Raw genomic sequence first — 14,496 nt, 5'->3', positions numbered from 1 at the left:
TACTTGAGTGTGTGTGATCTCATTTGGGTATATCTCTGTCTTCCCTCTCGAAGAGAGTTCCTGGGCCAGGGATGGATGAAGGTCGATAAGACAGAAAGGACACCTTACATCATGAAAACGAGTCAGCACTTCAATGATGTAACTTCTTCCAATGTGTTTAAGCACCATTTTTTTCCAGACTCTTCTGTAAAGATTCAGTACCTATAGCTCTTCATTAATACCATACTACTCTATTCTTTTTCTTTTGAAGATGAGTAACCTGGTGGCATCGCAGATTATGACCCATACTGATGTGGGCTCAAGGGCCAACTCCATTGAGAAGTGGGTTGCTGTGGCAGACATATGTCGCTGTTTGAACAACTACAACGGAGTATTGGAAATCACATCCGCACTCAATCGAAGTGCTATCTACCGTTTGAAGAAGACCTGGGCTAAAGTCAGCAAACAGGTGGGGTAAATCCTGAACAACCCTCTCTGTATGCAAAACCTGAAATACTTGTTTAAAGATCTAAAGTGTATAAACACTTAATCTCATTGTGAAGCACTAGAAAAAAAACATCTTTTGTCCAAAATGTTTACAAATGGGAATTCTTTCATTGGCACTGATACTGTACCATTAGAGGGTTTCAGAGAAGAGACGAGTGCTTAATCGCACTTAATGTTAATAGCGGTAAGGTTTATTGTCTGCTCTTTACTTAATCCTGATAACATTCAGCAGACAGGCTGCCTGCAATGCTATTCATGGCTGGAGAAAGTTTCAAATCTTGCCATTTTAGATCATTATAAATGCCTGTTTGTGATCTTTTCCAGACTAAAGCCCTGATGGACAAACTGCAGAAGATTGTGTCCTCAGAAGGACGATTTAAAAATCTGAGGGAGACGCTGAAAAAGTGAGACTTTGCATTTGTTTTTAAAATACCATCATATGTAAGAAGAAGCGCAGCACAATGGTGCAGTGGTTAGCACTGTTGGCTCACAGCAAGAAGGCCCTGGGTTTGAATCCGTCATCTGGCCGAGGCCTTTCAGTGGCTTCGGCTTTATTCTTTAGTGGGTTAGATTATATGGTGATTTCAAATTTCCCATAGGTGTGAATGTGGGAGGGAATGGTTGCCTGTCTCTCGGTGTTAGCCCTGCATCACACTGGCGACCTGTACCCTGCCTCTTGCTGTATGATAGCTGGGATACACTCCGACAACCCTGACAGGGATAAGCAGGAGAGAATAGACGGACGGACGTATCAAAAAATGAGTTTTTATGGACTTGGAAGCAAGTTGATTTGTATGCTATTCTTTAACTCTCTCATTCCAGTTGCAACCCTCCTTGTGTGCCATATTTGGGAATGTATCTAACAGACTTGGCCTTTATAGAAGAGGGAACACCAAATTTTACAGAGGAGGGTCTTGTTAACTTCTCCAAAATGAGGATGGTAAGCGTGTGTAAATAAATGCACTGGAAGCAGATCATCTTGAGGTGCACGCTGTTAAGTCAGTATTAAGATAAATTCCATATTTTATGCAGATATCTCACATCATCAGAGAGATCCGACAGTTCCAGCAGACGCCGTACAGAATAGAGCATCAGCCCAAGGTACTTTTATTTTTAATTTTTATCTGTACTACCTTTCTTTATCTAAAGATCAAAAACATCACAAGGCATTATTTCATTTAGACGACATGCAATTATTATTACTTAAACAATATAATCAAAGGGCAGGATAACATTTAAACTGTCAAAAAGCTTCTAAAATAATAAAAGAAAACTAGTCTGAAGAAGTGAGGTTTGAGAGTGGTTTTAAGGAATTCGTTTTGCTTGGTTTGACTGCACAGATTATTCTTGGATGTGCTTGTCGTGGCTCTTGTTCTGAGAGGATTACTGAAAATCCCTTTGATATATGGGTAGTCTTTTTTTTTAAAGAATGCATGGAACAATAGAAACCATCCCAAATTGCCCAGTCTCCTGTTTTTGCTCTAATGTACTCATCTTTCAAACAGGTATTAGTTGGACCAACCAGAAAACAGATTACTTTAATGAATAGCTTATTTGCAAAATCCTATTGGTGTATTTCCTGTGAGATCATCTTATAGTCAAAATCACATCAATCTTTAATTGAAAATAAATAATTGAAGCTGTAGCCGTAAAGATATTTTAATCATCATGCCTGTCATCCATATTCGATTATAACCAGGTGACCCAATACCTTCTGGATAAGACTCTGATCATGGATGAGGATACACTTTACGATCTCTCCCTGAAGATAGAGCCCAGGCTTCCCGCCTGAGTTAGAGCTGTTTGTGGCCTGTGGGAGCCTGCTGAACCTGGACCCCCAAAAGGGCAAAACGCCCACGTGATCTCATCAATCAAGAGAAAGTTGGAAGAAGAATTTTCAGAGCAACTTGGAAATAGAATGAGATTTGGTCTAAGGAGACAGATATCGATGCATGCGGTCAGTTGAACATGTTTGAGAGCTTTACAAGAGAAAGGGGAATATAAGAATGAGAAATGCACCTGTAAGGTTGTAAGACAGCTCGTCTTCGAGGGGAAAGAGAGGTTGCATTGTATGAAGGTTTTGAGGAAATTGCATGTCATAGTCTGGTGCACATGGCATCACACTTCCTGAGGCAGCCTGAGAGTGCAGGACAGGGTGAGAGAGAGAAGTTAATGGATGTAACAGAGATGTAGCATATACAGATAGTGTGACAGAGAGGTGTTTGAGCTTACGTCTCTGTACTATTGTCTGTGTTCTTTTGCCTGTGCATTTTCCGTGCCATGTCCTGTGGAGCAAGACCCCTAAAATGCTTTCTGTCATGAAGGTCACTGCATAAAACTTGCATGAATTCAGCTTGGGATGTAACTGTCTAAATTGCCTTCATTCTGACCCCTGATCCTCTGCTTAGCATGCACCGCTTTTGCCAGGGTGACTTCTTAAGCCATTATGCATCCTCAGTGGGCTGAATGCGTCAAAAGCCTTTAAACCTTCACATATAATGCAGAAAGACGAAAACGAAACACAAAATGTGATATATTTTAATGAATTTAGATTTTTCCCTTGTTAAGCAATTAATTCTATATTTATTTGTGATTGCTTAATTTGGTTGACTTTTTTTTAAAGAACATATGAATGATTAAAATTAAAACATTTATTCAGTGCCTTCCACTAGTGCAGGTCAATCTCCCACATTCCCAAATTGAAAATTTGCAAGCACAAAGTTTTATATAAATTCAAATTTAAAATATTAAAATTTTATTTAAAATTAAGACTGTAATTTTACTCATTCATTTCCTTTTTTTTTAAGATCAGACGTGTCATTTAGACTAAACAGTAGCATGTCAGTGTAATGTAGTAAAGCCATTGCAGCATCCAATGAGCATATATCTCCCTCTACTGTTTAAATATTGTTATAACCTCTGCTAACACAAAGCTTTGCAGCATGTGTGTGCAATTTGTTAGTTTTTTTGGCATTTATTGACTGTCAGCTGGGCTAGTGGGTGTCATCACTCCTCTATGTGTAACTGGGGCAACTACAGTCTAAACTGGGACAGTACACAGTGCACTCCCTGAGATGTAGCTTTGCTTGATTGAAAGGGTGATCGTTATTTACCATGCTATTTATTTCAGATGCTGTATTTATATTATTTTTTGTATATAGTGACTTTACACATATTGTACGATTGAAGAAGAAATAATTGGAATTGTTATGCTGTGAATACTGATTTTATTGTTGTTGTTGGGTTTTTTTCTTTGTCTCTGGTTTTCATGTTGAATTTTAATTTTGCATCGGAGGCTCTTGTATAGGAAAAAAAAATCTGTTCAACTTTATTCTAAAAAAATGCCTTTTGAAGGTTAAAAAATGTAGCACTTCAATAATCAGACATTGTTTTCTGTATTAATGATATGATAAGTATAATTGTCCTGCATGCACACAACAGCTGCATGTTGTGCATGTCTGACTGGACGCTTCCTTTACCTTCTTCCTCTGCTTCTCTATAATAATATCGTCTCTGTAGCTGTCAGGAAAAAAAAGAAAGGTATAAAAACAATACTTTGTCCATCGAATCAGGCACGTTTGTCTCTTAGTGTACCTCACAAAGTTAAGCCTCTTGGCTGTGTCTTCTGCAAAACTAGCTGTTGTTATGCAGTAGCAGTGTTGCAACTTTTCTCACAGAACAATAACCTTATTCAAAATCAATTAGAGGAAATGTTTCAGACTTTGCTCTTGGGAAAACTTGCCCTTTTTCACTGCATCTGTAATTCTGAGTGTCTGTTTCACATTAAAAGTGTGGGAATACAGTATGCTATGTTTGTATTGTAATATTATCTTTGTGTTTATTTGTTTGCATTTTCATGTGTGGGTGCAGGGGAAATAAATTCAACATGCCTTATACGTTTGCATATTTCTTTGGAGTCCTTAGTAAGAATTTCAGTAATATTACCACTAATGCTGAATCCACTTCAGCTCCTTTCAATAATGCATCAAAAAATATCACTAAAATAATGTGGCCAAACTTTGTAAAACCAGACACCAGAAATAGATTTTAATTCCAAAAAAAAGTTGGAGACACTGAGTAAAATGTAAGTAAACGTAGAATGCAGTAGCTTGCAAATTTCAAACTCATTGTTATGCACAGAAAAAAATGTAAACAAAAATTTCATGAAAAATATTAGCTCATTTTGAATTTGATGGTAGCATCATGTCTCAAAAAAGTTTGGATGGGGCAGCAAAAGTCTGGAAAAGTAAGTGATTCTAAAAAGAAACAGCTGAAAGGACATTGCTGCTAACTAGGTTAACTGGCAACAGGTCATTAACATCGAAAGAGCATCTTAGGCAGAGCTTCTCAGAAGTCAAGATGGGCAGAAGTTCTCCAACCTACAAAATACTGCATCTAAAAAACTGTACATGTAATATATTATGTACAGAATTTTTCTGCTGTTGATCCAGGTTCAGATCACCAGTCCTCCCTTACACTAGCCACCTCCTCCAGCTGATCCAGGTGGACACTGAAGCATTCCCAATTTAGCTGACAGACATAATCTCTCCAGCTCCCTTTCTTCTGTCCTGGGGCCTCTTCCTGGTAGCTGAACCACCTCAAGTTGCTCCTTTCACTGTGCAGTGAGTAGTGAAAGGAGCAACTTGTAGTGGCTTTACTATGAGCACCTCCTGACTGACAGAGGTCCTCATTCTATACCTACACCAGAGTCCAGTCACCCTTTGAATATTATTCTATAATGTTGAGTCTGGCTATAGAATAATGTTCTTCAATGAAAGAACTATTCTGGGAATCTTCAAAAATCTCTGTGCACAAGAAACAAGGCTAAAATCAATATTGGATCCCTGTGATACACAGCATTACAAACAGGCATGAGTCTGTCATGGCAATCACTGCACTGCACTTCCAGAAGTTAATGTCTGTGAACACAGTTCCCTTGTGCCATCCACAAATAAAGGTTAAAGCTTCATCATGCAAAGAGGAGGCTGTGTGTGAACAAGATCCAGAAATGGTACCATCATTTCTGGGCCAAAGGTCATTGGAAATTAACTGAGGCAATATGGAAAACTGGTTTGTGGTCAGATGGATTGAAATTTTAAATTATGTTTTGAAAAGAATTTACTGTGTCCTTCAGACTCATATTTCAGCAAAAACAATGCTAAACCACATACTGCACCTATCATAACAGCATGGCTTCGTAGTGGAAGTGCTAAACTGGCCCAACTGCAGTCAGACCCTTCACCAAATAAAAACACTTGGTACATAATGAATCAAAAATATGGCAAAGCATACCCAGGACTGTTGAGCAGCTGGAATCCAACAAGAAGGGAACAACATTCCTCACCCCCAGCAACTCAGTTCCCAGATGTTTATGAGAATAGGGGATGCTACATAAAAGTAAACATGACTGACTTTTTTTTCCCCAGCTGTGTTGTGGCCATCAAATTCAAAATGATCTAATTTTCTTCTTAAAATTGTATATTTTCTCAATTTAAATATCTGACATGTTTTTTTCCATTATGAATCAAATATGAGTTTATGAGATTTGCAAATCATTGCATTATGTTTTTATTTACATTTTACACAGCATCCCAACTCTTTTGAAATTGGGGTTGTGCATATCGAATGTGATAGTGCTCTTCAAATAATGAATAATTAAGTAATTTAAAATGTTGCAGATTCACATTTGAAGCATTGCAATAACAATCAACACGATATTTGAAAGTCTAAATCTCTATCCTTGTTGTCTGGAGATATTTCATGCAGATCTTGGGATATTTGCAGAGAGTATGACCTTGAATTTTATGAAGATGCCCCTCTGTATAATTAATTTGCTCCAAGCCACTTTTTATTTTGATTGTTAGGGATACAAGAATGTGCAAAGCATGTTATGAATTTCTATTCGGATATGCTTCAGGCTGCATTGCTGCTTCTGATGAAGAGTGCTCTATCTTGGGACTAGTGCTGAAAACAACAAGTACAGTTCATGCATACAGTATTCTACGTTGGCCTATAAAACCTGCTTACATGTGCGTAGTCCTTTGTGAAAGAGTAACCAGGCAGCTCCGAGGCAAACATACTCAGTGCACTGCATGGAGGATGGTATTTTAAGAGCATAACGGTTTTTTTCCCAACTGCTTTTTTTCTTTCACTTTTTCACAAAATTACAAAGTACTACTGACTGCTTTGCACTGATGTTCAGAGTGGTGCACAAATGAAACACTCTCATCCACTGTAACACAACATTATATTTTAGGAAAAAAGTATACTTCTTAGTGCCACCTAAAAACAAAGCGCTACAAGTTCTATATGTCAGTGAAACAACTGTAATCACTATATCTGCCTCATAAATGACAGGTTCTGACTCTGAATGATGACCCATGACTGTGGTTGTCCTGCCACCATGTGGTCACAACTGATTTTGCGTCTTCATCCACCAGTACACACATCCATCAGCCAAAGCTCTGGACCAGGGCTGCCCAATCCCAGTCCTCGAGAGCTACTATCCTGCAGCTTTTAGATGCATCCCTAATCCAACACAGCTGAATCAAATGGTTTGATTACCTCTTCAGCATGCCATCATGTTTGGCAAAGGCCTGATAACAAGCCATTCATTTGATTCGGGCGTGTGGGAACAAGGATGCATCTAAAAGCTGCAGGACGGTAGCTCTCGAGGACCGGGATTGGGCACCCCTGCTCTGGACACTCAAGCATGGGCTCAACAAGACCATCAAAGGTAAAAGATGTATTATCTGCCCCTTTTAGTACACTTATAAATCTTATAAACTGGTAAATGACTAACTCTTTTTAATATCTATTTTTGTCGATTTAGCCTAAAATACGGATCTTATGGTGATCTGCAATTCTACACTGGCTGTGGAGGTGAAGAAGAATAGTGAACAGAACAATGCAATAAATGAATGAATCGTTAAATATGTATGTTAGTCCAAAGTGCTTTGAGTGGTCTGCAAGAATAGAATAAGTGCTATATAAATACCAGTCCATTATATTCAGTTTAATTGTGGGTGACATATTTAATTCTATGTAGTGATTGTATGCTTCATGGACACGTATTATGTAGTGGTTAATAATTGTCTTAGATATTCTGAAATTAACAAGTATCAAACTAGAGAGCATTAAAGCGGTGGCTGCAGCTCAGGAGATAGAGCAGGACATCTACTAATTGGAAGGTTTTGGTCTGATTCCTGACCGCTCCAGTCTGCATGCCAAATATCCTTGGAGAACACACAATCCCCAAGTTGCTCATCCATACTTGTGTGTGAATGTTAGATAGGAAGCTGTTAACCCTTTCATACATGAATTATGACAACAACCAGGATACTTTTCTTAAGTATTTTTATTCACCTTCAGGCATGAAAATATTAATAAAAATACTTAAGAAAAGAATCCTGATTGCGGTTGTCATAATTCATGCATGACAGGGTTAAAAAAAACAATAATTACAATGAAACACGTCATACATCTATCCATACATCCACCCATCCATTTTCTTCCGCTTATCCGGGGCCGGGTCGCGGGGCCAGGGGGCAGCAGCCAAAGCAGCCTGTGCTCTGTTCCAGTAGCTCAGGAACAGAGCGGGAGGGAGAGAGGGAGAAAGAGAGCCAGGGACAACAACGTCACATTAGAAAGGTATAGTGATCATCCACAACTATTTTCAGTTGCAGATGATAAAGGATTCAGAAAGTTTATTCACGTAGACCTATATGACAAAGAATGTGCATCTTCTTTTTGTTTTCATATTTTAATTTAGATTTAATTGTGTTGTGGTTTGCAGTGTTTTGTGTTGTTTCACTTTAAATTTGTTTAAAAGGAAAACGCTGAAAATTTAAATAGTTAAAAGTTTAAAATGTAAATAGTTTTTTTTTTGTATTATATGATTTATTTATTTTATTTTATGTGGAGTGAATAAATAAAAGTATATTTACGGTGGGCCCTAGAGACAAAGCACGTACACATACAAACCCCGAAACACGTCCAAACTCCAAAACATGTAAAAAAACACAACAGCAGTGCTCCAGGATGCTATAGGGGCAGTGTTGAGCTTTTGTTACCTAGTGGCTACACAAGCCAGGAAGTACCAACGACTGGATTTGGTGTGTGGTAATAACAGGTAAATGTACTTTTTTTAATTTTTTTTTATTTGAATATATATGAGTGACTGTGTATAAATACACAAACAATACACATATACTTTCAATTGTGTAATTTAAGTGAGGTAGCTGTTTTGGAAGTTCGGTTAACTCTAGGAATGTGTTTTGGAGTTTGTACGTGCTTTGGAGATATTTATATATAAAAATATTTAAATAAAACCACAGGTTTGTTTTTTTTACATTAGTAATTCCTTTTGTGCATAATTTCAAATTGTTGTTCATAATAAATTAATTAAAGCAACAAAACAACCTGAAGAGCCGGTTGGGAGCCAAAAGAGCCGGCTCTTTTTAGTGAGTCGAGTCGAAAGAGCCGGTTCTCTAAAAAGAGCCGGAAATCCCATCGCTAGTGAGCAGGAGGACAATTCAATTCAATTCAATTTTATTTGTATAGCGCCAAATCACAACAAAAGTCGCCTCAAGGCGCTTTATATTGTACAGTAGATCGCACAATAATAGATACAGAGAAAAACCCAACAATCATATGACCCCCTATGAGCAGGCACTTTGGCGAGAGTGGGAAGGAAAAACTCCTTTTTAACAGGAAGAAACCTCCAGCAGAACCAGGCTCAGGAAGGGGCAGCCATCTGCTGCGACCGGTTGGGGTGAGAGAAGGAAAACAGGATAAAGACATGCTGTGGAAGAGAGGCAGAGATTAATAACAGATATGATTCAATGCAGAGAGGTCTATTAACACATAGTGAGTGAGAAAGGTGACTGGAAAGGAAAAACTCAATGCATCATGGGAATCCCCGGCAGCCTACGTCTATTGCAGCATAACTAAGGGAGGATTCAGGGTCACCTGGTCCAGCCCTAACTATATGCTTTAGCAAAAAGGAAAGTTTTAAGCCTAATCTTAAAAGTAGAGATAGTGTCTGCCTCCCGAATCCAAACTGGAAGCTGGTTCCACAGAAGAGGGGCCTGAAAACTGAAGGCTCTCCCTCCCATTCTACTTTTAAATACTCTAGGAACAACAAGTAGGCCTGCAGGGCGAGAGCAAAGTGCTCTAATAGGGTGATATGATACTATCAGGTCATTAAGATAAGATGGGGCCTGATTATTTAAGACCTTGTATGTGAGGAGCAGGATTTTGAATTCAATTCTGGATGTAACAGGAAGCCAATGAAGGGAAGCCAAAACAGGAGAAATCTGCTCTCTCTTTCTAGTCCCTGTCAGGACTCTTGCTGCAGCATTTTGGATTAGCTGAAGACTTTTCAGTGAGTTTTTAGGACATCCCGATAATAATGAATTACAGTAGTCCAGCCTGGAAGTAATAAATGCATGAACTAAGAGACAGGATATTTCTAATTTTAGAGATGTTGCGCAAATGGAAGAAAGCAGTCATTATATTTGTTTATTATGGAGGACCATGGTCTCATACATCTATAGTAACATTAAACAACCAGTGGGTGGCAGTGTAGGGAGTGTCCAATGTTGTGGTTTATGTGCAAGTATACCATCAACACTGACACAAATACAAGAAAACAGTCTTTGAATAGCTGTCCACTGTAGTGACCACTGTGTGTGAAAGGGTTAAACACAGAAAAAAAGTCAATGGGTGAATGAGGTATGCAAGTGCTCAGGTAGAGTAGTAAAAGGGCAGTGAGCACCTAATATCTACATTTGAAGAAATAACAGACATAGAGAGGAAATGCTTTAATCAATCAGTGATTGTTTTTGGTTTACCCAGCAAGTTAACATATCAAAGTGAAATTTAAATATCAAAAGGAAATATTTTTCAATTGTTAGAGGAAAAAAATCTAGCAGTGCTGAAAAGGAGTAGAAACAGAGCAATTCAGGCCTGAAAAAAACAGAGTGAACAAGAAAAATGGCATGTTGTGTATCTCAGACAAGTTGAGCTAGTGATAAAGTCATCATTCATACTGTTGTTGAGGGGATGTGGCAAGTTGTTAGTGTGGGATCTACTGTCAGTTTTTAGTGTGGATAAACAGACTGAGGGAGGGCAGCAGCTTTAGGTTGTAAGCAGTTGTCTCTCAGCGGGCATTTTACAGCAGATCAGCCAACACAACTCCTGTTTTTGAGGGACAGATGGATGACAGTTGAAGTTTATGACAACACTGTGACAATTTGTAACGCCGAAAGCGAAGGGAACTGAATTTGGAGAGACAATCGCTATGTAATGATGAATATGTAGTCTAAAAGGTTTAACAGAAATGGGTCTTTGACCGTATATTTGACTAAGCCATCCAAGTACTTTTATTGTACAATGGCAAATGTTTGCTTTTGCCACACGTAAAATAACAACAACAAAGCTGGACTTTAAACTAAGTAATGCAAAACGCCAGTGAGCATCACCAGGAAATGCTAGAGCATTTTGAGGACGTGCAGATATCCAACCACACAGGTGAAATGTCCGTGCCCCAGTTTTCAATCAGTCCTATAGGCTAAATATTCCTTTTGTACTTTGTCTTACACGTGGCAAACATGCCTTTCAGTGCCAGAATGAACACATTTATAACAACAATAGTAAATATGATTAACAAAAACTCCAAAGCAAATTATTTTGATTGTATATTAAATGTATAGAGCAACCTGACAGCTATATTTCAGCAGAAGCAGACTACAGCTGATTGATTAGCCTGCTTTTGTTATTCATGTGCGTGAGGGATGGTGCAAATTTCAGCTTTGTATGGAAGACTAGGTGAGTTTTTATGTATACGTGAAAGCACCCATGGCTGGTGTAAAGAGGCAGGCAGACAGACATGATGACTGACAGCAGAAAGAGGATTTTCAGTCTGTTGCCTAGTGAGAGGCTAATCCTGAGCCAGTGGCCCCGTCTTCCTCTGATCCCATCCCTGTTCTTCTGTCTGCTCTCACTCTGCAGGTTGAGCTTCGTTGGACTGAGCTGCAGGATCTTCTGCTACCTCCACTCTTCAGCTATCAAAAGGTAAGTAATTGATTCTGCCTCCAGAATTCACATTCTGAATTTTTTTCAGCTCCTTTCCTCATTTATGTTTCCTGTTTGCTCATGCACCTCACTTGGAAAAGTGCAGTAGCTCTCACAGTCATTAACAGACTATTTTATGGATCACATGATTTTTTTTCAGTTCAGTTTGATACATTTTTGATGTATTTTTATTATTCTATAATAGAAATACTTTGATTATCTTTGTTTGATATAAAAAAAAATTCCAATCCTTTTACCTTAAATTATTATTTACACCACACAGTATAGTCTACACACAGCCACTTGCATTAAGACCACTTAAGCTGCCCTCTATTCCCAGCCATCTGCTACTATTCTGCTTAAATGTTATTCTTTGTCAAACAGCCAGCAATGTCTCCTGCACCTACATTTACTTTATATTTCTTTATTTTAAAAAAAATCTGCAAATAAGTCAGATAACCATTTGTAGACTTAGCAGTATGTCTTTATCAAGGGTCAAAAGGTGCAGGTGCCTCCCACTCTACTTACTATGCACTCCCTGAGAGAAATCCCTTTAATCCAACTTTTCTCCTTGACTTTAACGTGGCCTTAAAGACCTTTACTCCACTTCTTGGTCTTTCTTGGGTTTCTTGAAGAATGTCTGGTTTCTTTCTATATGTTTTCTTCTGTTTGTCCTGTGCAAGCTTGGCCTGTTTGAGAAAGAATCATGTGTTTTCCACGGATGAGCTGAACTCTAAGCTGGCAGTTTAGCTTAACTTCACTAACTTACTATCAGTCTGTGTGCGTGAGAGAGAGAAAATGATATGATTTGTGACTCCTAATTTCAGACAAGAAAAGAAATTCACTTTTGTAATATAGGTAATCTGCAACAATACAGTAATATCACATCTAGTTCTCTAATATCGTGTTAATATGTGTTGTATATATAATGCTATAAATAATTTTTAACCCATCATATTTTTAATTTAAAGTATCTTAAAAATACATAAAAATAAAATAAACTGTGCTTCTTTGCAAGCTCTGATTAACAGACTGAGGAGTCTTGCAAGCAACTACGAAAAACATCATTAGGCAATTATTAATATGGTCAAGGCACCCAATCACAAATCACCTGATCACCTGAGCCAGTGACTCTCTTTGGGTGACCAATCAGAAGGCTGCTGTATGCTTCACCAGTAATCCCATCACACAGACTGCAGGCGTATCTGTTACTTAAGCAGTTCATAGCTTAAGGCTATTAGTGGTTTTGTCTGAGTATGTACTCACGAAGAGCGAATATGTGTTAAGACGTCTTAATTTAATATGTAAACTTTAAGGGATTGCTGAACTTTGTGACAGCATGCAGAAAAATACGACGAGCTTCAGTCTGCAGCACAGACTTGTACAAATTATTAAAGCAAATATTCTGCTCAGCTGTGGAGGTAACTACTTTTTCTGCTCTCCTCTCGGTGCTGTCTGGTTTAACCATCTGATTCCCAATTATCCGCTTTCCCTGAATGCCACCTGTGACCTTCAGGAAGGATGCCTGTAAAGTTCAGCTTTCGTTAATAGTGATGGGATTTCCGGCTCTTTTTAGAGAACCGTCTCTTTCAGCTCGACTCGCTAAAAAGATCTGTCTCTTTCGGCTCCCAACCGGGTCTTCAGGTTGTTTTGTTGCTTTAATTAATTTATTATGAACAACAATTTGAAATTATGCACAAAAGGAATTACTAATGTAAAAGAAAACCCTGTGGTTTTATTTATATATGTTTATATATAAATATATACAGTGGCCCCTAGAGACAAAGCACGTACAAACTCCAAAACACATTTCTAGCGTTAACTGAACTTCCAAAACAGAGCTACCTAGATCACTTAAATTACACAATTGAAAGCATATGTGTATTGTTTGTGTATTTATACACAGTCACTAAAAAAAATTGTTCATTTACCTGTTACTACAAATCCAGTCGTTGGTACTTCCTGGCTTGTGTAGCCACTAGGTAACAAAAGCTCGACACTGCCCCCTAGCATCCTGGAGCACTTCTGTTGTGTTTTTTACGTGCTTCAGAGTTTGTACGTGCTTTGGAGTTTGTACGTGCTTTGTCTCTAGGGGCCACCGTAAATATACTTTTATTTATTCACTCCACATAAAATGTAATAAATAATTCATATAATACAAAAACCACCTGTTTACATTTCAACTTTTAACTATTTAAATTTTCAGCGTTTTCCTTTTAAACAAATTTAAAGTGAAACAACACAAAACACTGCAAACCACAACACAATTAAATATAAATATGAAAATATATGGAAACAAAAAGATGCACATATGGGCATGCATGAATAAACTTTCTGAATCTTTTATCATCCGCAACTGAAAATAGTTGTGGATGATCACTATGATCACTATACCTTTCTAATGTGACGTTGTTGTCCCTGGCTCTCTTTCTCTCTCTCTCCCTCCCGCTCTGTTCCTGTGCTGCTGCGAGTGTAACTACCGCCCCTCCCCCCTCTTCCCAGCGCAAAGCATAAGGCTTGCGTGCAGAGTGAAGCGGAAAAAAAGTGCGAGAGAGAGGGTGAGATAAAGAAAAAAAATCCACGGGAGTCGGCTCACGTCGTTCACTTCAAAGAGGCGGCTCTAAGAGCAGTTTCGTTCGCGACTGACACATCACTATTCGTTAAACGAGAAACTCAGCATGCTGTACGGTAGTGCATGAAAGACATGGCCTGAAACAGTCCAGTGAGATTGTAACCATTACATTACATTCATTATGGATTTTAATACTCAACTGCAGTACATTCCTACACAAACACAACTTCACGTTTCTTAATCCGCCAGACTGAAAATTGGAATTTTACTATCCAGGGCCAATAAATTACAATTGAGAAGTTCTCGAAGAGTAACCTTTGTCATCTGCACTTTTACCAGATAACAACTGAGACCTCACAAGC

General features: G+C 38.4%; 1 protein-coding gene across 3 annotated transcripts in view; it reads left to right on the top strand.

The window, feature by feature from the left end:
• Positions 1-4,382, top strand: part of rasgrf2b (Ras protein-specific guanine nucleotide-releasing factor 2b) — a 49,316-nt gene extending 44,934 nt beyond the window's left edge. For all 3 annotated transcript variants that reach the window (XM_085475853.1, XM_085475852.1, XM_085475855.1), the window contains 6 exons: positions 54-138; positions 251-448; positions 811-890; positions 1,309-1,426; positions 1,519-1,587; positions 2,186-4,382. In XM_085475853.1, coding sequence (XP_085331979.1) covers positions 54-138; positions 251-448; positions 811-890; positions 1,309-1,426; positions 1,519-1,587; positions 2,186-2,278 — 643 coding nt within the window. In that variant the 3' untranslated portion in view covers positions 2,279-4,382. The remainder of the gene's footprint in view (positions 1-53; positions 139-250; positions 449-810; positions 891-1,308; positions 1,427-1,518; positions 1,588-2,185) is intronic.
• Positions 4,383-14,496: the final 10,114 nt, after the last annotated feature.

Source organism: Copadichromis virginalis, linkage group LG12 (genome assembly GCF_057382275.1).
Source record: "Copadichromis virginalis isolate Kocher_CV1m ecotype Utaka linkage group LG12, C_Virginalis_male_GT1.1, whole genome shotgun sequence".
Lineage (NCBI taxonomy): Eukaryota > Metazoa > Chordata > Actinopteri > Cichliformes > Cichlidae > Copadichromis > Copadichromis virginalis.
Note: the sequence above shows the minus strand (reverse complement) of the source record. Positions and strands in the feature narration are given on the sequence as shown.